Here is a 26,699-nt window from a genome sequence, read left to right as displayed (position 1 = left end):
AACTGAAGTGGTAAAAGGTCCTTTACCACTTCAATTTAATCAAAATAATGTTCCTGCTCTGCAACTTATTATGTATAAATCTTTACAAAGATGGGACACAGATTTTCTATCATATACTAGTTTCTAAAGAACTTATTCCCACAGGGAAGCACTGAAATCAAAGGTATCTTTCTTAGAGCATTTAGGATTCCTCTAAAGAAAACAAGTAAAAAATAAAGATTAGAAATTTTGGAAAAACTGATAATCAAATAAGGAGCTTTTAGTGCCCAAAGAGCCAAAAAATATATATTTTTTTAATTTTTAAAAACTGATCTTAGGAGAAAATAAATACACTTTGATATTTAAGAGAAACAAACCACATACCTTGGATTAAATTTTGCTTCTTCCATCATTTTTTTGAAATCTTCCTTGGCTTGCATTATTTTATTTTTCTTTTCCCTGCGTTCTTCCTCTGCCCTGGTCTTTACATACTGATCAAACACCTATTACAAAAATCAACAAATTTGACAAGTCAATCTTTCATATAGGTAATTTAACTACCAAATTATTGGACAATGTCTTTGTCCAAACTACACCAGGAAAAACATATTAAATGTAGATAATTATACACAGATAATCTATACCACGTTTCACTTTAAAGCTTCATTGAAATATTACACAAGCATACAGCTCTCTACTTAAAGGGCTTCAAGAACAAAATAAAACAGCAAAACCCCTCTTTAATATTTTTCCAGATTATAAATTAAATACATGATTATTATAAACATTTCAAGAAATTCAGAAATGCGTAAGAGAAATCACAGTCTTCTCAAATCCCTTTTAGAAAGAAGTATCAATGGTATAGAATCTGTAGTATATTTTATTTCTGTGCTTCTCTTAAGACCTAAGTATTTTCACTACAATGTAATCATGCTTTTCCTCTATTCTATATTTCCCCCACTTAAAATAGTCAAGATAATGAACTGATCATCTATTTACCGCCTGCTTCACACCCTATAAAATGACAGAAGAACTTCTTTTTTAAGTCATAAACCAACAATAAGGAATTGAGAAAGACAGAACCAGCAACTTGCAAAGCTGATGGGACAAGTGGAAAACGATGTGACAGATATGAGAGCACTCAACATAACCTAGCAGTCAAGAAAAACAAAAAGGCAACTCAAGTTTTTTTTTCTGAAACCAGAATCTCCTCAAACAACTCAAGAATAGATAGCATCAAATACCTATGGAGGTGAGGATGGGGCATAGCTAAAATAAGGAGTATTTTAAGGATGAAAAGCTATTTAATAAGTTGTTAAATTGCTAGATTCCCTCACCAACTTAATGTTTCTGGGCACTACCACTTCTGAATGTAAAAGGCAAGTGACTATTCTAAAGCAAACAATTAGCAAACTATGGCCTACGGGTTGTTTTTACACAGCTCAAGAATGGTTTTTACATTTTTTAAAGGGTTGAGGGGAAAAATAGAAAGTCTCATAACACATGAAAACTAAATAAAATTCAAACGACAGTATCCTGTAAATAAAGCTTTAACTGAACAGCCATTCTTAGACCCTTACATATGTCTACAGGTCCTTGACACTTAAACAGCAGTTACAAAGTTACAATAGAGACCATATGGCCCACAAAGCCTAAAATACAAATTATCTGACTCTTAAAAATTTGCTGACCACCTGCTCTAGAAAGTAAAAGAGAGTGTATTTGAACTGGGGGAACCTGAATTGGGAGCGAATAAGGCAAACCAAACCAAAAACATGGAGATTAACCAAACACATACCAAATACTAAGACACACATTTCTCAGATCCAAAGCAGAGAGATCTGTGCCCTCCAGCCAGGAGAGTAGGTCTTTATTGGGAATCTGACCAGCCTAAAACAATGGACTCCAGGGGTTCTCAACAAACCAGCCTAACTCACCCTACAGCATGTTTCTCAACCTTGGCACACTGATGTTTTCAGCAAGATGTATACCAGCATCCCTGGCCTCTAGCCACTAGATCCCAGCAACACTCCCTTCAATTGTGCCAAAAATGTCTCCTGGGGGCAAAACTGCTTGTGGTTGAGAACCACCACTCTGCAGTATAGCCCCAAAGCACGAGGGCCCACCTAGACGCTAAGAACACCCAAACAGGCCGGGCGGTGGCTCACACCTGTAAGTCCCAGCACTCTGGGAGGCCAAGGCAGGAGGATCGTTCATGCTCAGGAGTTCAAGACCAGCCTGGGCAACATGGCAAAATCCCATCTAAAGAGAACAAACTTAGTGGAATCAGAAACTATACAGAAAAATAAAAACTTTAAAGAAAAAAATGTTCCTAAACAACCTCACAGAGCTAAGATAATGCACCCATAAGGTAAGAAAAACCTCAAAAAACATAAAAGAACTCCTAGAAATTAAAAGACACAATAAATTTTAAAAATCTAAATAGTTGGTTGATAAAGGCGAGGAAATTATTTTAAAAGTTAAATAAAAAGACAAAGGTAATTAACAGGAAAGAGAAAACACTTGAAGGACCAATCCACAGAGGCAAATTCAAATTCTGTCCCAGAATGAAAAGAGAAAAATTAACACGAGAATTTCCCGAAACTAAAAGAGTTGAGTTTCCCATTGAAAAGGTCAGCCAAGTGCCCAGCACAATAGACCCTTCCTCTAGGAAAAACACCACTATGACACTTCAGAATACTAAGGACTAAAAGAGCTACATACTTAGAGGAAAAAAAAAAAACAGATTCACATATAAAGGAACACGAATGGCTTCAAAAACAACGAACACTAGAAGCAGAGCAATGCCTTTAGCTGGCCAAACAATTCCAAATAAGGGTACAATAAAGTTTTTCCAAGTACGTTAGGCCTCAAATGAATTTTCCTTGCACATTCTCTCAAGAAGCTACAAAAAGGAAGACAACGTAGGGAACAGGTCTATGAACATCTTCATAACAAGTACAACAAAATGTTCCAAAATACCTTCGACATCTTCCCAAGTCAATCCATGTATGTCTACCAATCTTCACCTACTGGGGGTCTTGGAACACATCCTCCACAGATGAGGGACTTGGAACATATCCTCCACAGATCACTGTATCTATGATTACCTGACCAGTCCCCTGCTAGATATGTAAGCCATCTTCAATTTCCTCTAAGTTTAGCATTGCAGAAAACCTTTTGAAAGTACTTGCATGCTGAAGAGAGGGAGAAAGTTGTTTCCAACTCTTTTCTCAGTATATACTTACTTTTAAATAAAAGTATTAAATGACACATAAAATTCAAGGGAATTTGTATTAGAGAATCTAGAAAGAACTTCATATTCCCTCTGCTGGGCTACCTTAGACCAAGGTTAGGAATCACTCTCTAAGATAAATATCTCATAAAAAATTAGGGGTTGTGTTATGCTTCCAAGTTGCTCCTAATTATTTGTGTCATGCTTCCCAATACACTTGGCCTTATGTTTCCTATGTTAAGTGGTTATTTTCTCATAACCTCAACTCGTGAACAAAATTTCATAATACAATGAAAATGAGTAAATTTTAAAAATAATTCTGTTAAGTTCACTTTTATAGGCATGAACAAAAATGTATATTAAAGGGCTATACCCTTTAAGCCTTCAAGGCAGCTCTGGAGCTCTGGAGTGCTTGCAATGTTCCATTTTTTTGAACAAGATATATTCATTTTGTGAAATTTCACTTATGATTTTATCTTTTCTATATGTTTCAAAATGCATTTACTAAAAATGTCTCCATTATTTGATTCTCGTATTTTTAATTTCACAATGATTCAATGACAAATTATTCAGTAACAGTGGCCTATATGGTTGACAATTCTGAGTAATCGTGTTGGTAACACATTACCATACTGTAATACTGTCAATATTAAAAAGCTCCGAATAACAAACGAGATATCAAAAAGTTTATTTTGGTGTTTTCTCTTGGAGTTCAAGGGCAGGGCTTTATTTTTTTTAACTGACAATAACTGTACATATTCATGGGGTTACTGTGTTTCAATACATGTGCAATCAAAACGTGTTTAAATACGTATCATGTAGAGTGATGAGATCAAGATAATTAGCATATCCATCTCAAACATTTATCATTTGTGTTGGAAAAACATTCAATATCCTCCTTCTGGCTCTTCAAAACTACTTATTACTGTTAACCAGTCATCCTACAGTACTACAGAACTCCAGGACTTATTCTTCCTATCTAGTTTTAATTATATATGCTTTAACAAATCTCTTCCTATCCTCCCAGTTCTCCCTACCCTTCCCAGCCTCCAGTAGCCTCTGTTCTACTTTTTACTTCTACTACATCAACTTTCTTTTGCTTCCACATGAGTGAAAACATAGGATGTTTATTTTCCTGTTTTTGGCTTATTTCATTTAACATGACTTCCAGTTCCATCTATGTTGCTGCAAATGACAGGATTTCATTCTTTTTTGTGGCTGAAACCCCATTTTCTCTTTCCAGTCATCTGTTATTGGACACCCAGGTTGACTCTGTATCTTGGCTACTGTGAACAGTGCTGCAATAAACATGAGGGTACTGATATCTCTTCAATACAATGATTTATTTTCCTTTCAATACATACCTGGTAGGGGGATTGCTGGATCATATCATTGTTCTGTTTGTAGTTTTTCGAGGAACCTCCAAACTGTTTTCCATAATGGATATACTAGTTTAAATTCTAACCAACAGTATATAAAGAGTTCCCTTTTCTGAGTATCCCTGCCAGTATTTGTTATTTTTTCCTCTTTTATATAAGCCTTCCTAACTGGAGTGAGACACCTCACTGCTGTTTTGATTTGCATTTCCCCGATGATTAGTGATGTTGAGCATTTTTCCATATATTTATTGGCCATTTGCATGTTTTGAGAAATGTCTGTTCAGATCATCTGCCCATTTGTTAAGATTTTTTTTTTCTGTTGAGATGACTGAGTTCCTTGTACATTTTGGACATTTAATTCCCTGTCAGATAAGTAGTTAGCAAATATTTTCTCCCATTCTGTAGGATGTCTTCACTGTTGTTTCCCTTGCTATGGAGAATTGTTTTGATATAACCCCATTTGATTATTCTTGCTTGTGCTTTTAAGGTCTTATTTGTAAAATCTTTTCCCAACCAATGTCTGGAATCATTTCCTCGATGGTTTTTTCTAGTAGTTTTATCATTTCAGTTCATATAATTAGGTCTTTGATCTATTTTGAGTTGATCTTTAAATACGGTAAGAGGTGGGGTTCTAATTTCATTTCTTCTGCATATAGATTTCCAGTTTTCCCAATATCACTTATTGAAGAGACTGTTTTTTCCACAGTGAGTGTTCTTGGCACCTTTGTCAAAATAAGTTGGTTATAAATATATGGATTAATTTCTGAGTTCTCTATTCTGTTCCTTTGGTCTGTGTGTTTTCATGACAGTACCATACTGTTTTAGTTACTACAGCTTTCTAGCACATTTTGAAGTCTGGTACTACGATACCTCCAGCTTTGTTCTTTTTGCTTGGGGTTGCTTTGGCTATTTTAAGTCTTTTTTGGTTTCACAAAAATTTTAGGATTTTTTTTTTTTTTTTGGAAACAGGGTCTCTCATTCTGTTGCCCTCACTGGAGTGCAGTAGCAGTCATAGCTCACTGTAACCTCAAATTCCTGGATCAAGTGATCCTCACACCTTAGCCTCCCAAGCAGCTTGGACTACAGGTGCACAATACCACACCCGGCTACTGCTTGTATTTTTTTGTAGAGAAATCTCGCTATGACAGTCTCAAACTCCTGGCCTCAAGTGATCTCCTGCCTTGGTTTTCTAAAGTGGTAGGATTACAGGCGTGAGCCACCTTGCCTAGCCAGATTTTTTTCTTCCGGTGACATTGTTTAGAAAGTCACTCGTATTTTGATAGAGACTGCACTGAATCTGTAGATTGCTTTGGGGAGTACTGCCACTTTAACAATATTAATTACTCTGATCCATGAGCTTGGGATGTCTTTCCCTTTGTATCCTGTTCAGTTACTTTCATCAGGGTCTTATAGTTTTCCTTATGGGGGTCTTTCACCTGTTTGGTTAAATTTATTCTTAGTTATCTTATTTATTTGGTACTACTGTAAATGGGATTGCTTTCCTGATTTCTTTTTTGGCTAGTTCACTGTGTACAGAAACACTATTGTATTGGATATTTAGTATCCTGTGATTTTATTGAATCCAGTTTAGCAATTTTTTTTGTTTTTTTCTTTTTTCGACACTGTCTTGCTGTCACCCAGGGTGGAGTGCAATGGCACAATCTCGGTTCACTGCAACCTCCATTTCCTGAATTCAAGCTATTCTTGTGCCTCAGCCACCTAAGTAGCTGGGATGAAAGGCATGCGCCACCATGCCTGGCTAATTTTTCTATTTTTAGTATAGATATTTTTAGTAGAGATGAGGTTTTGCCATGTTGGCCAGGCTGGTCTTGAACTCCTGACCTCAAGTGATCCACCTGCCTTGGCCTCCTAAAGTGCTGAGATTACATGAGCCTCCACGCCCAGACTGAATTTATCAGTTCTAAGAGATTTTTGGTAGCGTCTTTAGGTTTTTCTATATGTAAGATCCTGTCATCTGCAAAAAGAAACAAGTTGACTTCTTCCTTTCCAATTTAGATACCCTCCATTTCTTTATCTTACCTAACTGCTCTAGCTAAGACTTCCAGTACTATGTTGAGTAAGAGTGGTGAGAGGGGGTATCCTGTCTTGTCTTCTTCCAGTTCTTAGAGGAAAAGCTTTTAAAATGTTTATTTTGAAATAAGAGAGAACTTATTTTAAAGTGTTATTAGCATAACTACTATCTATGTCAGAACCTAGTAGCACCTATATGGCAATGGTCTAGTTTTTGTGGAAAATGTTTTTCAATTAAAATTTGTCATAACAAATAAAAACATTTCAGACCCCTTAAGTGACCTTTATCAAAGGAAAATTCTAAGTTAAAATTTATGGTTACAATTATATAAAATACATCCTTTATAATGATATAGAATGTGCATAAATCTACAAATAGCTAGAAAAGGACAACTGAAATATAATTTTATATTACGAGGCATTTCCAGTGAAGTTACTAGTGTTTTCTAAATCAAAGCACAAACTGCAAACATGAAATTACAAAGTGCAAATGTGTAATGTGTAACCTAGCACCTTTCTGGTTGTTCACTTTATACTCTTATGCAAATAATAAAACCAAGTATTCAAAAAACGTGTTTATTTTTAAATGCCGAATGTTAACTACTACTACTTCTCAGTTCTTACATTCTGATTGTTGAAAGAAGAATTCTATTTAAAAGGCATGTGAGCCCAGGCAGGTGGATTACTTGAGGTCAGGTGTTCGAGACCAGCCTGGCCAACATGGTGAAATTCTGTCTCTACTAAAGATACAAAAATTAGCCAGCCATGGTGGTGCACGCTTGTAATCCCAGCTACTTGGGAGGCTAAAGTGGGAGGATCACTTGAACCCCAAGAGGCAGAGGTTGCAGTAAGATGAGATGGCGCCACTGCACTCCAGTCTGGGCAACAGAGCAAGACTCCACCTCTAAATAAATAAATACATAAAATAAATAAACAAATAAATAAATGGCATGAGAACTTTTAACTACAGATTTTATTGAAAACAGAACACTAGAAGAATATTTTCTCTTCTCAAATGTACTTCTATTAAGGAGATAGCACCATCAGCTCATAGAATGCTTCAAAAATTGGGAAGAACTATAGCTCTCAATATGTTACTTATAATTTCACTATAACACTCAGTACCAGGAGGAATATGTCATAAAAGTTTTAAAGTCTTCAGAGATATTTAGATTAGGCATTGTTCCAGGCACCACAAATAAAGCAATGAAGACAAAGTTTCTATCCTCATACAATTTATATTTTGCAGGAGGAGACAGATAATAAAAACACAATTTTATATAATTAGAGCCATGAGCACAATAAAGAAATTAGAAAAAGCAAAAAGATAATACTTAGATTGATTAGAAGGCACTTGGACAAGTACCTTAATGAAATGAAGCTGGCTATGCTAACACCTGGAGGAAAAACATTTCAGGCAGAAGGAATAGCAAATACCAGAATGACTGGCTTGTTCAAGTAGTATCAGGGCCAGTGTGGCTATAATCAACAAACACTAAAAAAGACCTTCGAGAGGTATACAGGGATAAGTATATGTAGAATATTAGAGACCATGAAAAGAGGCTTCAATTTTATCCTCAATGAAATGGAAAGCACTAGACAGTTTTAAGCAAGGGAGCAGCGACTTAATTTAATATCACTTAAACTTTAAAATTAGTACGGCTGCTGTGTGGAAAAAGAACTTGACTAAAGAGGAACAAGAACAGATGGAATGAAGGAGATCAACAATAGGCTACACAGATGATAAGAGCTGTTTATGGTGGCTTGGATTAGGGTGTTAATGGGGGAAATGATTAACAAAAGGTGAGATTTTGAAAATTTTTTGAAGGTAGATTATAGATTTGCTGATAAGACTGTAAAGGGGCAGTGGGAAAAGTAAGGAATCAAGGCTAATTATAAATTTTGATAGGGCCATAAACTGAAATGAGAATAAAAAACGCACAGAGTTTTTTTGTTTTTTAAAAAAGACACAAAGCTTAAAATGCAGATGCAAATACATTAAGGAAGTTATGTCTTTCTATTCCAAGTACTAAAATACTTATCTGGCACATTGTAAATTTTCTCCCTTCAATCAAGTCCACGATTAGACTTACATGCATAATGGCACACGCCGTGTGAAGAATTATTCCAATTGTTACAGTAAAAATATCAAAGATGGGCACTACTGTTACCAAATGAAATCTTACAGCTTAACAGCACTACAGCAAATGGTTCCACATACTCACCATTTTATGGAGATCAGTGTCAGGATAGTTCAGGTAATTCAGAAATTAAGTAAGTTGGAAGTGTGCAATGCTTTAGAAGAGGCAACCATGAAATGATATGTCACTGAATCATCATGGGAATAAAAAGCAACACTAATTCAACAGGGACCCTGTTTTTCTGAGTTTATGATGAAAACAGGTATTTTAACAGATGCTACTTAGATGTGGACTTTGTATGTGTAGTTGTGTATGAGACATAAACTTATGTTCAAGTACTATCTACAGGACACACACACACACACACACACACACACACACACATATATGTAAATCTGACACATAATGGTCAAGAAGGCTGTTCGGTATTCAATAAACCAGTGTTCAATGGTAGTCATATCTATTGGATGGGATTACAGTGGCATTTTTTCTCCTTTATATTCATCTGTATTTTGCTATTTTTCTACTCTAAATTTGCATCATTGGCCCAAAAAAGCAAATTAGTAAATGCATTTGAAATCAATTTTAAAACCATACTACACATAACCTCAGTGTTTGAGGCATAAGGACAAAAATGTCCAAGAATTTTCAGGTAGAAATGTCCACACATAGACACACAGTATGTTCTAAGATGCAAGACTATGTTTTTGAATGCTGTATCAGAAAAAAAAGGGATGGTACTTTATTCCTCATAATTTAAAAACTATGTTGGCAAGAGATATACATTCTTAGTTAATGCCATTTTCCTTTTACCTGTTTTCTCTCTTTAGGATTGAGAAGTAAGTACCGGGGATCAAAAACTATCTTGTGCAACTCCTTCTCCCATGTTGAAAAAGCAGACACCTTTAAAATAAAAATGTATTGCCTCATAATTAAGTTTGCTCTATAAATATAAAGGTCATAATTTTGCTTGAAATCTACAGGATATCTGTTTATAAAGGAGACATAAAACCATACTGAAGTTTCCATCACTAATAAATGACAAGCAGTGGGAGGCTAGCAATAGCAAATTTCTACACTAATTGGCTCTGAACATTCCTATATTATATAGAAATAACACACACTTAATTGCTCATTAAAATAACCACTACTGTGTGACATTTTAAAAATCAGTACATCAGAAAAAGCCTTGAAGATTTGTATTTTGATTTCTCATGCTTGCTCCAATCTTGTGAACAATGTTCTGATTTAAAATTGAACAATTTTACTTATTCAAATGAATCTGTGAATATAATCAAATAGTTGAAATCCCTTCTCAATTAAATTGCAGATAATAATATCACAAAGTATCAGTTCTCCTTTAACAAAAGCCATTCTGAAGATATTAAAGGAAGAATAATCATATATACCTTACCTATCCCAAGCAGTCCGCCATTCTGTAATGTTAATACTCGTCTTATATTACTCACCACAATTTAATGACCCAAAAAATGTTAAGTGTTATTTGTACTTAAAAGGACAGTAAAATGGCATTTAGTTAAATATGATAAGATTAGCCAAGAAAAAGGCTGTTGCAAAAAATGTACAGTAATTTTAAAAATCCCCTTATCCCCCCCCATAACATGAGCACTAACCTTAGGTTTGACCTTTTAGCAAGACATATTTATATTACTTATACAAAACAGAAATATCTCCCCCAAAGATTGTTTTCTGACCCCTCTCTCTAGCAGCATGTCCTTGAACTGCTTCATTCGAGCCTCCAGAGGGACAATGGCCCTTTCTCGGGCAGCTTTAATTTCAGCTTCCATGGCCGCTTCTTTCTCTGAGTCAATGTCTTTATTATCATCTCTCCTATAAAAAATAAAATATAAGACATCAACTGACAAAATATTAATTCTCAGATCTTATTAGAAATCTTAAAATCAAAGGAATTTTCAAGACTCACTACTGAGCAGCATATTTTTGGCAAAAACAAATTATGTTGAGGATTTCAAATGAACTCTAAGGGATAAACAACTTTCATAACAAAATTAAAATGGGCTTCTAATGATTTACAATGGCTACATTATTAGGAAAAAAAATACACCTTTAATGTGCTGTCTCTCCCTGACACTGGTTAACAACATAAAAAGGGAACAACCTTACTTAAAAAAAAAAAAAAAAAAAAATTTTAACACCGCAGCAAACCTCCATGTGTCAGAATCAAACAGCACAGAATATAATTTTTTTAGTTCTTGAAATACAGAAAAAACAGTATTTTCCAAAATGTTTTACATTATAAATACATATTTTGTAAAATCTAATAAAAATTGGTATTAAGTGATATTATGTTTTAGTAATCTCAAACATTTATTTTAAAAATAAAACTAAAATATCTGCAATCTTGGCCAAGTGAATATGTAAGATATATACCTTACCTACCTGACTTTTTATTACTCACTTTCTGGGTGATAAGTTGAGATTTAAGTTGAAGGACAGGTCCCAGAGAGCAACATGGGCCCAGGAGTAGTTAGGTGGAATTAGAACTGTTCATCAATGACTAAACTACTTCTTGTTCCTCCAAAAATGCACCTCAGGGGTAAGGGCAACCTTGTTTCTGTGTGGTACTCAAGGGAAATTGTAAACATGGAATCATGGCACCTCTCAAACATATGCACTATGAAAAAGGCCCATTCATGTAAATAATCCAAAAAAGTATGTAATTCAATAATATCTGGGTGTATATTTCAGCAGATCTTCCTTCTTAAATATGATCTGCTAAGCATATTTTTAAAATTGGCTCTTATTCCCTATACAAACTTAATGGAATCAGGACAACAGAACATGTGGAAATTCAAAAGCATGCTATACAGGGAACTGTAGGTAGCCCCGGAGACTTAAATGGAATTAAGGCTAACCCACAAATGCAAGTGAGAGGTACTTAGCAACTTAGGGAATGAATCAAAAGAAATAGAAGACATAGTCCGTGACCTGCAGGAACTTAGCGAGATAGTCTGTGACCTAAGATATGCACAAAACAAACAGGTAAAAGCAATTTGCCAAACAATATACCCTCTTATAATAATAATTTTAAAACTATTTAAATAAAGAGTTAAAAGACATCCAAGAAATATAATAACTAATGAAAACAAATAACCTTTATAGAACTATACTAAATGAAAATGTCACAATACAAACTATCACTATCTATCTCAATAAAGGAAATAAAAGAAAAACTAAGCCAGGAAAAATAGGCTTTTAGCTTTGTACCTAAATAGAGAAGCTCGGGCAATCCACATAAAGGACTTCTTTGACATTCTCCTGATAAAAGCAGTTAAAAACCTTACAGAGTTGTCTATAAGAACAAACAATTAAAAACAACCTAAAAGTTTAACATCGTAGGAACATCCAAAATAATGGTACATAAACAGAATGAATACAGTCATTTATAATAATTAACCAAACAGATGTCTTATTCTAGGTATTTTTTGTTTTAAAAAAGCACAAAATCAGTTAATTACAACTAATAAAAATTACATTTGGTCAAGAACTAAAAAGTCAATTGCAAAAATCAGAATAGCTCTATGTTACGCTGATAAATTATGAGTGATTCTTTCATATCTTTTATGTTGTTTCCAATAAAGAAATGTTTTTAAAAAGAACTACCCTTTATAGGGGTTGTCTTACTGATTTATTTGCCATAATTTGGCTGCATTCAATCTGTCCTTTTCAGATAAGGACTACGATTAACCAGTTCCTGTTAATGTCTTCAAACTTTCCTTTTTGCTGCTAAATAATGGTCCCATTCCCCATACATGCATACCCTCTTCCCCATCCTTCCCCCCGCCATAACATTTACATTTTACCCAACTCTAGAGCACTGGCCAAGCTAATGCCTCTACTTCTTAGCAGTCTCTTTCTCGCAGAGCACTTCCTAAGCTTATGGGTTCACTCCTCACCAAGTAGTAATGACCCAGACTCAAGAACTAGGTAAGTCACAAGATAACCATATACAGAGGGAGAATTCTGTGTCTGTCTTTATGAGATCTCTGGAATGGTATCTACTGGGGTCTAAATGAGGGAGGAAACTAACTTTTTATAAAATTGAGAACTAATAAATTTCCAAAAAGGATTAATTCCAAAACTATCATTTGGCTTCATAATACATATATGAATACCCAAATCTTTTACAAATCTAGCAAAAAAAGGGACACATTTTCTACAATGAAAAACAAAGCTATTTACTATCAGGCCTGAGAGAGCAATCATGTCTCCTAACAACATTCACATTACCTGTCCCTTCCAATCACAAATTATTACCAAATCAACTTTTAAAAGATATAATCTACCTCAATCAAATTGTATGTATTACTTACTTCCGTTTTTTTGCTTTAACAGGCTCATCTTCATTAATTTCTTCCATTAATTCTTGTTCCTCTTTAACTATAAGACAAAATTTAATTAAAATATTTAGGCATGGATCCTTCTGCTTTAATAGTATTAAAAAGAAGCTGCAATTTATAGTTAGTTCACTCACTTGCACTCATAGAGAATTGCCACTTTTGGATCGACAGCATTGTTGGAGTTGGGTGCCCTGGCAGAAATATTTCAAATATTGTTACAAAGTCATATGCATATATTCCACAAACTTTTCTTTTTAAAAATTACTGTTTATATAACACCTCTTAATCACCTCTTAATCACCTCTTAATATTCATCCCTTTATAAACCATTAAAGCATAATTCTATACTTCCTCTATCCTCCCTTTACATTAAATTCAATTCATTTTGAAATGCTTCTTGCCTAAACCTTAAATTTACAAATATATAAAATAAAGCTTTCTTGATTCAGGATTTATAGTACCTTTTAACAATGCATGTTAATGTATTTATCAAATGAATGAATCAAATATTTAAAAACAAATTCATGAAAAACAAAAGCAAATCACATATTGTTCCAACATGATTCAATACCATAGCTATAAAGTATTATTATCATAGCTATAAAACAAGTATTGCTGAAGGTGAGCCTACTACCTTCAGCACTAGACAGGCAAAGTTGTACTGATTCAGAAATTACTTATAATTCAGCATACATATAATGCATGAAAATGTCTCAATGACTATAAAGGATACACATTAGGATTTATTTCATTAGAAGTAGTAAATAATTCATTTATCTTGCTTCTATACCACTTGGGGGCCACAGTTCTATAAAAACACAATCATATCAATACAAGGGCAAATTACCAATAAGAAATATACAACAAAAATTACGTACAAATAGTTGTACTCAATATATTGGAATGCCCTCTGAATATGAGGTAGATTAAAAGATAATCTCTGCCGGGCGCGGTGGCTCACGCCTGTAATCCCAGCACTTTGGGAGGCCGAGACGGGCAGATTACGAGGTCAGGAGATCAAGACCATCCTGGCTCACACTGTGAAACCCCATCTCTACTAAAAATACAAAAAATTAGCCAGGCGCGGTGGCAGGCGCCTGTAGTCCCAGCTACACAGGAGGCTGAGGCAGGAGAATGGCGTGAACCTGGGGGGTGGAGCTTGCAGTGAGTGGAGATCACGTCACTGCACTCCAGCCGGGCCGACAGAGCGAGCCTCCGTCCCAAATAAAAAAAAAAAATAAAGATACTCTCTCAGTAAGGTTTAGGTGTCTAGTCTCAGGAATATAAGGGGCTTACCATCTAATTCAAAAGACTGAGATTTTGTATTTTTTTAAAATTTGTACTGTATTATTTCAAGAAATATATTACTAGTCACAAAAGGTGCTAAAAGGTCCACTGAGGAGCATTTTAGTAGTACTGATAAACACTAAGCAAGCAGCAACACTACCAACCATATCTTGGACTAACTGAAAATCTTGAGTAGGACAATAAATTAAAGACACACATATTTTACAAAGCACAGTCTTATCCAAATTCTCTCCATATTTTTAATCTCTATTATTTCACTCAAACTAGGATAGCAGTCTATTTTTTCTAACACTCCTTATATTCTTTGAAAAATAAAGGGTTTCTAAATGACCTCCACATTTTCTATCAAAATATAAAAGAATGTTAAAATCAGTGGATAAATTCCTAATTTAAAACTTACTTAGTTTCTTCAATTCTTCCATTCCTTTTTTATGAGGGGGCTCCTGAATAATTTTGTCAACATCTGCTCTGCCAATCAGATCATCAGGCCGGTCCCACATAGAAAGACGAGTGGTGGGATTATAAAAGAAGACCCGCTCATCACCGGTCCAAACAACACACCTAAGAATTGATTCAAAATATCATTCTCTTATGTTACAGAACATATTTTATAGCTAGGACTTCTACTTTCAGCCTGTTACAAGTGGGGAGATGAGGGTACTGAAGAACGACATGTTCTTATTACCAATAGTTATTTACAGAGAACCAAACGTGGTTTTTACAAGATAACTGAACGACTCAAGTAAAAATAACAGATCAACATATTAAATGAGAAAATCAAGAAATGCAAAGCAATTTGTGATCAGGGATTAGAATGCTTAGGAATTTGGTTTTGCACACTCAATTTGAGAGTACTAAATTTTAAACTATCAAAAAGAATGAGTTTAATAGCAACAATAATGCTATTAAGCAGTTCTAAAGCTAAAGAACAGACATAGCAGCCTACCTACTATAGTTCTTAATATTTCTTAACAAACCAAAACTACAAACTCAAATGCAACATTCTATGAAGACTTTAAGATCTAATTATATCTAAAATAAAAAGTAAAGGGAAGGCCCAGCACGGTGGCTCAGGCCTGTAATTCTAACACTTTGGGAGGCCAAAGCAGGAGGATCACTTGAGCTCGGGAGTTTGAGACCAGCCTGGGCAACATAGTGAAACCACATCTCTACAAAAAATATTAATTAAAAAAATTAGCTGGATGTGATTGCATGAGCTTGGATGTGGTTGCACCAGCTACTTAGGGCTGAGGAGGGAGGATCACCTGAGCCCAGGAGGTCAAGGCTACAGTGAGCTGTGATCACACCACTGTGCTCCAGCCTGAGCAACAAAGTGAGACCCAGTTTCAGCCAAAAAAAAAAAAAAAAAAAAAAAAAGGAGTAAAGTACCAATTGCACTAGGGCATCGTACACTACAACCCACTACAACCCACTGGTCCTGTTAATTACAATTAGAAAACTCAAAGAAAAAAAGGAAAAAAAACAAAACACAACTACATTCAGACTCTGTATAGTCTTAATGAATAAACATAAAGCAATAGGGAGGACAGTCAAAATTTAGAGAAACAACTGCAAGGGAGTAAATCTCCCATTTCACGCACCTCGTAGCTCTGCCCTGAGCATAATCCCTGGTTGCAGAGTGGCATGGTTGCAGTAGCATGGCAGCTAAAACTCCAATAGAAACTAAGTCTATATGACCTGATTATCAAGTTATTCAACAATTGTCAAGTCCAAGGTGACTTACAAGTTGAAATGATCAGACTAAGGCCTCCCATGTTAAGATAGTCAAAAACTCTAAAGCAACAATAACCAGACCTCCCTGAGATAAAGAAAAACACACTTAAAATAAATGAAAAGAGTTCAGTAATGAAACATAAACTACAAAAAAACAACCAAAAGGAAAATTTAGAAATTAAAAATAACTGAAATTAAATTTCACTGGATTGGCTCAAGAGCAGAATGGAGACATCAGGAAACAATCAGTGAATTACAAGATGGATCAGTTGGGCAAAGTGGCTCACGCCCATACTCCTTGCACCTGCACTTTGAGATGCTGAAGTGGGAGGATCACTTGAGGCCAGCAGTTTGAAACCTGCCTGGGTAACAAAGTGAGACCCTCCATCTCTACAAAAAATAAAAAATTTTAAATTATCCAGGTGTGATGGTGTGCACCTATAGTCCCACCTATTCAGGAGGCAGGAGGCTGAGGCAGTGAGCTATGATCGTGCCACTGTACTCCAGCCTGGGTGACAGAGCAAGACCCTGTCACTTAAAAAATAAAAATAAAAAATCAATAACTATCTCATCTGAAGAACAGAGGAGGTGGGAACAGACCCCAAGTCTGAAAATTGGTGAGGACCACGAAGCTCCAAATTGAGGGTGTTTGGAGTTGGTTACCAGCTTTTCATGTACAATACTCAGAGAAACCACAACCCAGGAATATATTCTTGGAATACAGACTGTTTTCATAACTTCGAAACCAGGTAAATATTTTCCATAATTTTTTTTTAATGAGCCTGTGTAACAGTCAGTGGAATAATTATATAGAAATTATACAGAAAACGATTATTCCAAGTGCCTTTAAAACACAGTAATTTGATTATGCATTCCTACAGCGATATGCCCTAAACATAACAACAACAAAAACTATCTTCAGTAATCATATTGTTAGTGATAGTTTTGGTATTGTTACTCAGTGACATGTGTGAGAAAAGCAAACGAGTAATTAGGTCACTATCACTGAGAAACAGTATTTTCAGCAAGAAATGAGATACTGAAGATAGATGATGAGGTTCAATAAAAATCTTGAGGTAGATCTAAATGGGAAGTAATGCTATGAACTCATGCTGTATCTTTGAATGTGTGTACCTTCCAGCTGTGTCTACCAAAGAAGTCTAAAAATAATGACTAATTCAGTTGCAAACTATCCACTTCCCACAAAAATGCCAAGGGCCCCCTGGAGAAATGGCTGAATCTAGGTCTGAGATAGGAAATATACAAGATAAGCCTAGAATGTCTTGTCATAGCAGAAAGCAGGGAAGCTATAGAGGATTGTAACAAAAAAAACCTAAAGAGTCAGCTGCAAGAGGCTTCTCCTGACCAAAGAGGAGACAATTTTAAACATCAATAAGGATAAAAACTGTAATAGATTAAAAACATAGAAAATATATTTAAATCTATGAATTAATAACACTCAAACCAACTCATTATTCTGAAAACTACTAAGCCCTTCCCTTCCTGTACAATTTGTACCTCTAAGTGACCAACAGTGATAAGGGGAAGTATCTCTCTATACGCATCCCAGTTAATAAATGAAAAGGGTATAAAAGAAATACATTACCGTTACTTTCAACTCTTCATGCGGTTATGCCTAGTGTCCCATTATTGGAATGCTAAGCTTGTGGGATTTATATCCTACTGCTTTTTCACACAAAAAATTTGCACAACCTTCAGCATAAATGGGTTACTGATTTAACTGATCTTGGCCAGAGTTTTCAATCTCACACTGCTGACATATTGGGCTAGAGAAGTAATTCTTGTTGGGAGCAGTCCTGTGCATACAGGATGTTTAGAGCATCCCTGGCATCTATCTGCTAGATGTTACTAACACCCTCCAAGTCTTGACAACCAAAAATGTCTCCAGGCATTGCCAAATATCCACTAGGGGCAAAATTACTCCTAGTTGAAAACCTCTGATCTATGCAATAATCATCACTTATGAACTAGGCTTGCCAAAAAGATTAAATCCGAATCTGATCACACTTCTAGACCTGCTTGCCTGTCTGTAGGAAATTTAGGAATGGAGGATCCTGTATTAAACAGTACCATGGAGGACCCTATTAGACAGCACCATGGGGACAAATCTACATTTGAGAACGCTATAGGAAAAACATTTATTTCTTCAATAACAAAAACAAGGAAAAGAAGTTAGAAGGGAACCTATACATTACAAGACTTCTGAAACAAGCCAAATCATTGCAAAGTGTGGATTGCATATAGATTAAATAAGTTTGGAGCAGGAACAGGAAAGGAAGCACTGATGTGGCAAAAGAAAGAAAAGGGAAAAACAAGATAAGAGGAAAATAAGAAGTAGACAGGCATACCTCGGATATTGTGGGTCCGGCTCCAGACCACCGAAATACAGCAAATATTGCAATAAAGTAAATCTCAAAATTTGTGTATTTCACCATATACAAAAGTTATATTTACATCATGCTGTAGTCTACTTAGTGTGCAATAACATTATGTCCAAAAGAACCAATGTACATAATTTTAAAATATTGCTAAAAAAAATGCTAACTAACAATCATCTGAGCTTTCAGCGCATCATAATGTTTTTGCTGGTGGAGGGTCTTGCCTCAATCTCTTGATGGCTGATGACTCATGAGGCTGGTGGTTGCTCGTGACTGGGGTAGCTGTGGCAATTTCTTAAAGTAAGACAAATATGAAGCTTTCTACATCAATTGACTCCCCCTTTCACAAAAGATTTCTCTGTAGCATGCAATGCTGTTTGATAGCATTTTACCCACAGTAGAGCTTCCTTCAAGTTTGGCATTAATCAGAATGGAAGCCCTGTTGTTGCTTTATCCACCAAGTTTATGTAATATTCTAAATCCCTTATTATTTTGACAATATTCGTGGCATCTTCACCAGTAGATTCTATCTCAAGAATCCACTTTCTTTGCTCATACATAAGAAGCAACTCCTGACCCATTACAGTTCTCTCATAAAGTTGTAGCAATTCTGGCTCATCTTCAGGCTCATTTCTAATACTAGTTCTCTTGCTATTTCTACCATATCTGCAGTGACTTCCTTCACTGAAGTCTTCACTTCCTCAAAATCATCCATGAGAGTTGGTACCAACTTCTTCCAAACTCCTGTCAATGTTAATATCTGGACCTCCTCCCATGAATCACCAGTGTTATTAATGGCATCTACAATGGTGAATTGTTTCCAGAAGGTGTTCTATTGACTTTGCTGAGATCCACCACAGGAATCACAATCTATGGCAGCTATAGCCTAATGAAATGTATTTCTTCAGTAATAAGACTTGAAAGTCAAAATGACTCCTTGGTCCATGGGCTGCAAATTGGATGTTGTTAGCAGGCATGAAAACACCATTCATCTCCTTGTACATTTCCATCACAGCTCTTGGGTGAAGAGGTGCTTTGTCAATGAACAGTAATACTTTGAGGAAAAAAAAAACAAAAAAAACAAACTTCTTTCTGAGCATTAAGTCTCAACAGTGGGCTTAACTCAGTAAACCACACTATAAACAGATATGCTGTTATCCAGGCTTTGCTGTTCCATTTATAAAGCACAAGCAGAGTAGATTTAGCATCATTCTTAAGGGCCCTAGGATTTTCAAAATGGTAAACGAGCAGTGGCTTCAACTTAAAGTCACCAGAGAGATGGTGAGAGTCAGTCCATCCTTTGAAGCCAGGGGGTGACTTCTCTCTAGCTATCAAAGTCCTAGGATGGCATGTTCTCCCAATAGAAGGCTGTTTCATCTACACTGAAAATCTGTTGTTTAGTGTAACTGCCGTCATCAATAACCTTAACTTGATCTTCTGGATAACTTGCTATAGCTTCTACACCAGCACGTGCTGCTTCCTCTTGCACTTTCATGTTACGGAGATGGCTTCTTACTTAAATCACATGAACCAACCTCTGCTAGCTTCCAACTCTTCTGCAGCTTTCTCACTCTCAGCCTTCATAGAATTGATGACAGATAGGGCATCTCTTGTGGATTAGGCTTTGGCTTAATGAAATGTTGTAGCTGGTTTGATAATCTATCCAGACCACTCAAACTTTCTCCATTATCAGGAATAAGGCTTTCTTATCAGTCTTATGTTCACTGGAACAGCATTTTTCATTTCCTTCTTTTGCATTCACAACTTGGCTATTTAGCCCAAGAGGCCTAGCTTTCAGGCTATCTTGGCTTTTGACATGCCTTCCTCACTAAGCTTAATCATGTTTAGTTTTTGATTTAAAGTGAGAGGTATGTGGCTGGGCATGGTGGCTCATGCCTGTAATCCCAGCACTTTGGGAGGCCGAGGCGGGCGGATCACGAGGTCAGGAGATCTAGACCATCCTGGCTAACACGGTGAAATCTCATCTCTACTAAAAATACAAAAAATTAGCTGGGCGTGGTGGCACATACCTAAAATCCCAGTTACTTGGGAAGCTGAGACAGGAGAATTGCTTGAACCCAGGAGGCAGAAGTTGCAGTGAGCTAAGATCACACCACTGCACTCCAGCCTGGGCAACAGAGCAACACTCGGTCTTTAAAAAAAAAAAAAGACACACACACACACACACACACACACACACACACACAAAGTGAGAGGTATGTGACTCTTCCTTTCACTTGAACACTTTGGGGACATTACAGGGCTACTAATTCGTCTTATTTCAATATTGTTGTGTCTCGGGGAAAATGGACACCTGAGGAGAGTAAGAGAGATGGGGACCTGGTCGGTGGAACAGTTAGATCACACACATTTATCAACTAGGTTCACCATCTTACATGGGTGTGGTTTGTGGCACCCCAAAACAATTACAACAGTAACATAAAAGATCACTGATCACAGATCACTGTAACAGATATAATAATAATGAAAAAGTTTGAAATATCCCAAGAATTACCAAAATGTAACACCGAGACACAAAATGAGCATGTGGTGTTGAAAAAATGATGGGGTTGCCGCAAAACTTTAGATTTTTAAAAACACAGTATCTATGAAGCACAAGATAGTGGAGTACTATAAAATGAGGGATGCCATACTTAGATTGAAAGACATAATTTTACACAGTTCTATAAATGTAATTACATAGTGAGTAAACATGCAAAAACAAATTTAAAATATTTTAAATAAAAAGCAGATTCAGGATCTCACAGTGGTCATGTCTATAATTATGAAGAATACACATTAATGGATAGTACTAGGAAGACACTTGTAGTGATTAAACTTCAGTTTTGAATAACTCAAATACAACAAAGGCCGAAATATTCAGTAGATAAAAACATATTTGACATACACTTTTTAAAGTACTTTTCCTTTCTACAAAAGAAACCATGTAACAATCAAGTATGATTTTTAAAAATTACTACTTGAGCCAAATACATACCACGGAGTACCAGGAATAGGAGCAGTAGCAACTGGCTTTGCCTTCTGGGCAGCCTTTTCTTCTTCAGTCATCTCCTCTTCTTTGGGCTCCTACAAGAAATGATATTACTCTAATTAGTATCACATTAACCATACCTGAATGTTCCACAAAAGTATGAAGGCAAACAGCTCAAAGTGCAATCAACACAAAATCTGCTGCTAGAATGAGGAAAGGAGACTCTGAGTAGGAATTTCTAAGAAAGTTCTAAATCTTCATCCCACAGAAAGAGCTGAATTTCACAATAGCAGAACCCAGCAGCAGCAGCTGGTTCTATCTTATAGACTCACTAACCATGTGCTTAGGAGCAGATATGGAGTACAGACCTCTTCATTTAAGGTTGTTTCTTATTTCTGCTAACTTTCCTACTACTAAAACCTGACTACCACTGGTCCTTCACTGAAGAAAAAACTCCTTTAGTGCTATACATGGATCTGGCTATGCAAGAACACAGAGCAGAAAGGACAGATAAAATATATCTAACATTCCCCAAATAAGAAGCTACACTTATAATTTTAACAAATACCAGTCAGTTTATAAGTCAGAAGGTTAGAGATCAGGTCCAAGCTCTGGTCCAAGGCCCTGTCTTTCTATGGGTCTCAGTTCAGTACAAGAAGTAATTTAATGACACTTTCAAAGAAAAAACTGAATTAAGAACTTGCAAGAATCCTAAAATTTCAGAGATCAAATTTATAACAATTATTTTTAAATCTATCAAATAGATACTCACATACAAGTAAGCTGTAGGAAACAATTAATGTGGCTCCCAGGTTAATGGGTCATGGCCCTTTACCTCCTTTATCTCCTTTATAGGCTCTTCTTTAGGATCCTCCTCCTCCGTCTCCATTGGCAGAGGCTCTTCAGAGGGTTCTTTAATTGGCTCTTTAATCTTCTCTTCTAACTTTTCTATTAAAAAATTAAGATAATGTCAAAGGTTTTGATGTAATTTTCTAAGAACTTTCAGAGAATAAGCAATTAAAATATTCCATTCCCAAGTATTAACCATAAACATAAAATGTCCTTCATTATAATATCTTTGATTTGAATCTTATGTAATGCTCAACTTCAAATACCTTGCTATACCAATCAGGTTAACTCTCTGATTTGAAGACGACCTACTGATTTCGAAGGGACATTAAATCTTTCAGGTCATTCATATATCATTTGTAGCAATCATTTATTTTGCTAAAAGGGATAAGATACTAAGATACTTAGGAATACAAAAAGGGGTTTGATGAGCTGGGCACACTGACACGTACCTATAATCCTCAGCTACCTGGGAAGGTGAGGCAGAAGGAATGCTTATGCCCAGGAGTTCAAGACCAGCCTGGGCAACACAGTGAGGCTCTGTCCCAAATTTTAAAAACAACAGTAATAACAGGAGCTTGTGATATAAAAAATTATGAATCTTCTACATCTAAGATTCTAAGGGCCTAAATTTTTTTCTTCAGAACACATAAAAAAACACATTCCTTCCTGATCTGTATTATCAATCTCAATGACTACAATAATTATGCAATATAATTAGAAAATTCCTAACAGTAAAAATATGTACATACATATGTGTAACAATTTCTCCAGATGGAAAAAATGATGACAAACATGTAAGTAGAACTAGTTTTTAAAATAAATATTTATCAATTCAGTAAAAATAATCCAACAACTGTGTAATTAGCAAATCCCTCAAATATGTTAAAAAGAAATTAAGTCAGAATTTCAAATACCATTCTACTTATTGCAGTTTATACTATTTCCCAAGTCATTAAAACCACTATATACCTTTTTCCTTTAGTTCTTGGGGTTTTTCCCAGGTTGATTCTAATGTTCTATTATTATAATAATATGTCTTCCCATCTGCTGTTTTATATTCAGTCCATTCAGAAACTGCTGTTGCTCCAGCTAAGGTAGCAGGTGAAGCTGCAATAGCAACCTGGGGATGTATCATGGGTACGATAGGAGGGGCCATTCCTGGCAATACACCTAAAAAAAGAATAATAAAAAATTAGATCCAAGTATCAAACTGCAATACAAAATAAAACTCTAAAATATGAGCTAAATCTTTCTATTAAATATTAATAAATGAATGGACCAGTTGGAACAAAACAAAAATCATATAAAAAGGTGACATAAATAGCACTTAATTCTTATTTCCCTGGATTTTTAGTTCTAATGCCTAAATTCAATTAGACACAGAAATTCAACCCTTAAAAACTGTCAGAAATTTGGGTCTCGCCTATGAAAAAATCTTAACATAATAAGTATTTAAAAACATGGTATATTCTCTACTTATGAATAGAAATATATTTTTATAAAGATAACTTATCAAATTCTAATGAAGACAACAAACGTATTTACTACAGATATTTCCTGAGGCAAAATTATTTTTAATTTTAAGATAACTAAAAGGGTATGAATATTCTCAGTTTTATAGCAAATGACTGAGTTTATCAACTCTAAATGATTAACTCAAATATCCTTATACCCTTTGTTTACTCTTTTCCTAAAAGAAAGCACAGCTCAGTCTACTTTTTAGAAGACAAACCAAGATTTATATTTTTTACAAGACAGCTAAATAAGTTGGTAATATATAAGTAAAATACTATTAAAATAAGGGTATGTGAATCAAAACTGGAAAAAAAAAAAGTCCTCAAATCCTATACTAAAATTTAAGTTTCAGGTAGTTATCTTACTTCAGTAACTTTAAAACATATACTATACACATGTATTCACACACATATACTCACTAGCATGCAAGCATAATCACATCACTTTACACATGGAAATGATTTTTTTATATTTAACTTAAAAACACACATCAAAAATAAAATTAAATGTTATGAATATGAGAATGAAGTTGTTTACACTTATTACATAAATTAAGATACAAAGTGATCTGACCTTATTTGTTTTTGTGAACCAAAGAAGCTAATACTACAGGCAATTGGGAAAATTAAGTCTTGGCCAAATATGACAACTGCATTTATACTGCTCATTAAAAAGAAAAATATAAAAAAATCCACTTACTTGGGCAAAAAATAAATAAAAGGATAAACAACAACATTCACTACCATGCCAACTTACAGACAAAACAAACTAAGATGGTTTTAAAAATTACCGGTCTTGGTGGTAGCGACTGTCTTTACATACGGGCAGCTGACTATTTGCATCATTGCTACACCTGTAAAATGGATAAGCAAGCATACGTTGGAAAGCTGCCATTGTATGTCGGCTACCACTGGGATTCAGGGAAATAATTTACCACTACAATTTAGAATGCTATTTCCAATGAAAAAGACCAAGAATGGAGTAAAATTTCTTTTTGTTTGACATTTTGTGAGAAGTGCTGCCAAATCCAATGACACTAATTCTAAATGATAGCATCAATTACCTTTTTTATCAAACCAGCTCTGAACATACTGAAGGAGTCTCGAGTTTAAATTCAACAAAAGAAAGCCCCTTCATTACACATAACAAATTCTCATGTGGGTCATTTTCCCACAGGACATTACCATGCTGCCATTGCTTAGACACCAGTAAAAGGCAGATGCAGCACGACACCGACAAGACACTTTCTCTATGCTACTGCTAAGTTGAAACTACATGCAGGAGCTGAGGCATGGAGTACAACCATGCAGAAGTAGAAAAGGAATAAGCTAGGGGTGGTGAGGAGAGGAAGAAAGTAAGGTATGAGATGGATCCAAATATTCCACTGCAAATAATACTTTAAATAAAAGAAAGGCAAAGATGAAGAGGAAGGTAGCATTTCACTAATGCCAAAATATCCATGTTTAGTGCCTGCTCTAAGGAACACCATGGGCTTGGAACACTGTGGAAGAAGGCTAAAACATTAAGAAACATTCAGCCCCTTTAATACCACTAATGACTATATGGGCTGATAGCTGCAAAAACTTCTATCATTTAAGCTGACGAAAGTAGTAGTAATTGTATTAAATAATGAAAATTATGTACAGTTCTTAGAAGAATGAAGACTCATCATGATGCATTACAATGGTGACTTTTAAAAAAGGGAATGAAAAGAAAAGCTGGAAAACTAAGACTGATTAACTGAGGAAATTAAAAACTTTTAGAGGAAAAGGCCAAAGTCTGAAGAAAAGTATAGGGTCAATAATTGTTACTTTTTTATTTTTTTCTGCTGAAAAAACTAAGCCTAGTTTGGCATCCTGTAAAAATTAAAAACAGTAACAATAAACTATTTTCCCCACTAAAGGACAGGAAAAAAATTTTCCTACCTCTGAGACTAAAAGTAAAATTAAACTCCTGGGTTTGTATACAATTTAACTATGTTCACACACGCAAACAAAAATAGTGTCAATTATTGAAAAGTACCTTTGTTTCTTAATTACTATTTTATATAAAGAATATTTAAACTTTCTATTAACTTTTAAACTAAAATAAAAACACTGGATGATGAAAGCATGCTGAATAAAGTTATATGTATAATTTTATTTTCCCTAATCTTGAAAGAAAGCAATGGAAAAATTCATTTGGTTAACGAAGTTACAGCATGTATTAAGTTTAATTAGTATAAATACTGCCATCTGCAGGAGCATTGAACCTACTAAACTCAGCACAGGAAATTCAATTCTTATGAATATACGAACTTTACTCTCAAAGACTGTTTTCCAAAACCATCTTCCAATAAATAATTTTAACTATACAACTTATGCAGAAGGAAATCAAATCTATTCATACATAGGCTTAACCACTATTATTGAGAAAACCAGTTGGGCTAGCAGAACTCTTCTATTTGACTATCAACATACAGACCATATAGAAAGGTCCTGTGTTTCTTCTCATGCTAAAAAGATACACTGAAGTTTCTCTCAAGGTGATTACATGCAGATTGTGAATACTCACAAAATAAAAATCTAAATTTTTAATCTTTTTTTTAAAGGGAGCATTTGTTCAATTTTCCTACAACTCTGTCCTCAAATTATCATCTAAGAAATGAGAAAATTCCATTCAGCATTCTGGATGATTCCAATGTCACTGGAATTTCTTAAAATTCCAAATAAAATTTTATAGTTTTAGAAGTAGAACTCCTATAATCCTAGAC

The 26,699-nt window shown here is 35.1% G+C and overlaps 1 protein-coding gene across 6 annotated transcripts in view; it reads right to left on the bottom strand.

The window, feature by feature from the left end:
- The window catches only part of TCERG1 (transcription elongation regulator 1), a 64,174-nt gene that overhangs the window by 18,425 nt on the left and 19,050 nt on the right, over positions 1 to 26,699 (bottom strand). For 3 of the 6 annotated variants that reach the window (XR_749589.2, XM_010378208.2, XM_030927206.1), the window contains exons 6-16: positions 24,738 to 24,800; positions 23,402 to 23,602; positions 22,416 to 22,528; positions 21,587 to 21,675; positions 14,856 to 15,016; positions 13,282 to 13,338; positions 13,121 to 13,187; positions 12,015 to 12,065; positions 10,481 to 10,616; positions 9,579 to 9,668; positions 364 to 482 (exon numbers count right to left, since the gene is read on the bottom strand). Coding sequence is in view for 5 of the 6 variants with exons in the window: in XM_010378208.2 (XP_010376510.2) it covers positions 364 to 482; positions 9,579 to 9,668; positions 10,481 to 10,616; positions 12,015 to 12,065; positions 13,121 to 13,187; positions 13,282 to 13,338; positions 14,856 to 15,016; positions 21,587 to 21,675; positions 22,416 to 22,528; positions 23,402 to 23,602; positions 24,738 to 24,800 (1,147 nt within the window). In the remaining variant the exon portion in view is untranslated. The remainder of the gene's footprint in view (positions 1 to 363; positions 483 to 9,578; positions 9,669 to 10,480; positions 10,617 to 12,014; positions 12,066 to 13,120; positions 13,188 to 13,281; positions 13,339 to 14,855; positions 15,017 to 21,586; positions 21,676 to 22,415; positions 22,529 to 23,401; positions 23,603 to 24,737; positions 24,801 to 26,699) is intronic. The other 3 variants (XM_010378209.2, XM_010378210.2, XM_010378211.2) reach the window with 3 other exon arrangements.

Source organism: Rhinopithecus roxellana, chromosome 3 (assembly GCF_007565055.1).
Source record: "Rhinopithecus roxellana isolate Shanxi Qingling chromosome 3, ASM756505v1, whole genome shotgun sequence".
Lineage (NCBI taxonomy): Eukaryota > Metazoa > Chordata > Mammalia > Primates > Cercopithecidae > Rhinopithecus > Rhinopithecus roxellana.
Note: the sequence above shows the minus strand (reverse complement) of the source record. Positions and strands in the feature narration are given on the sequence as shown.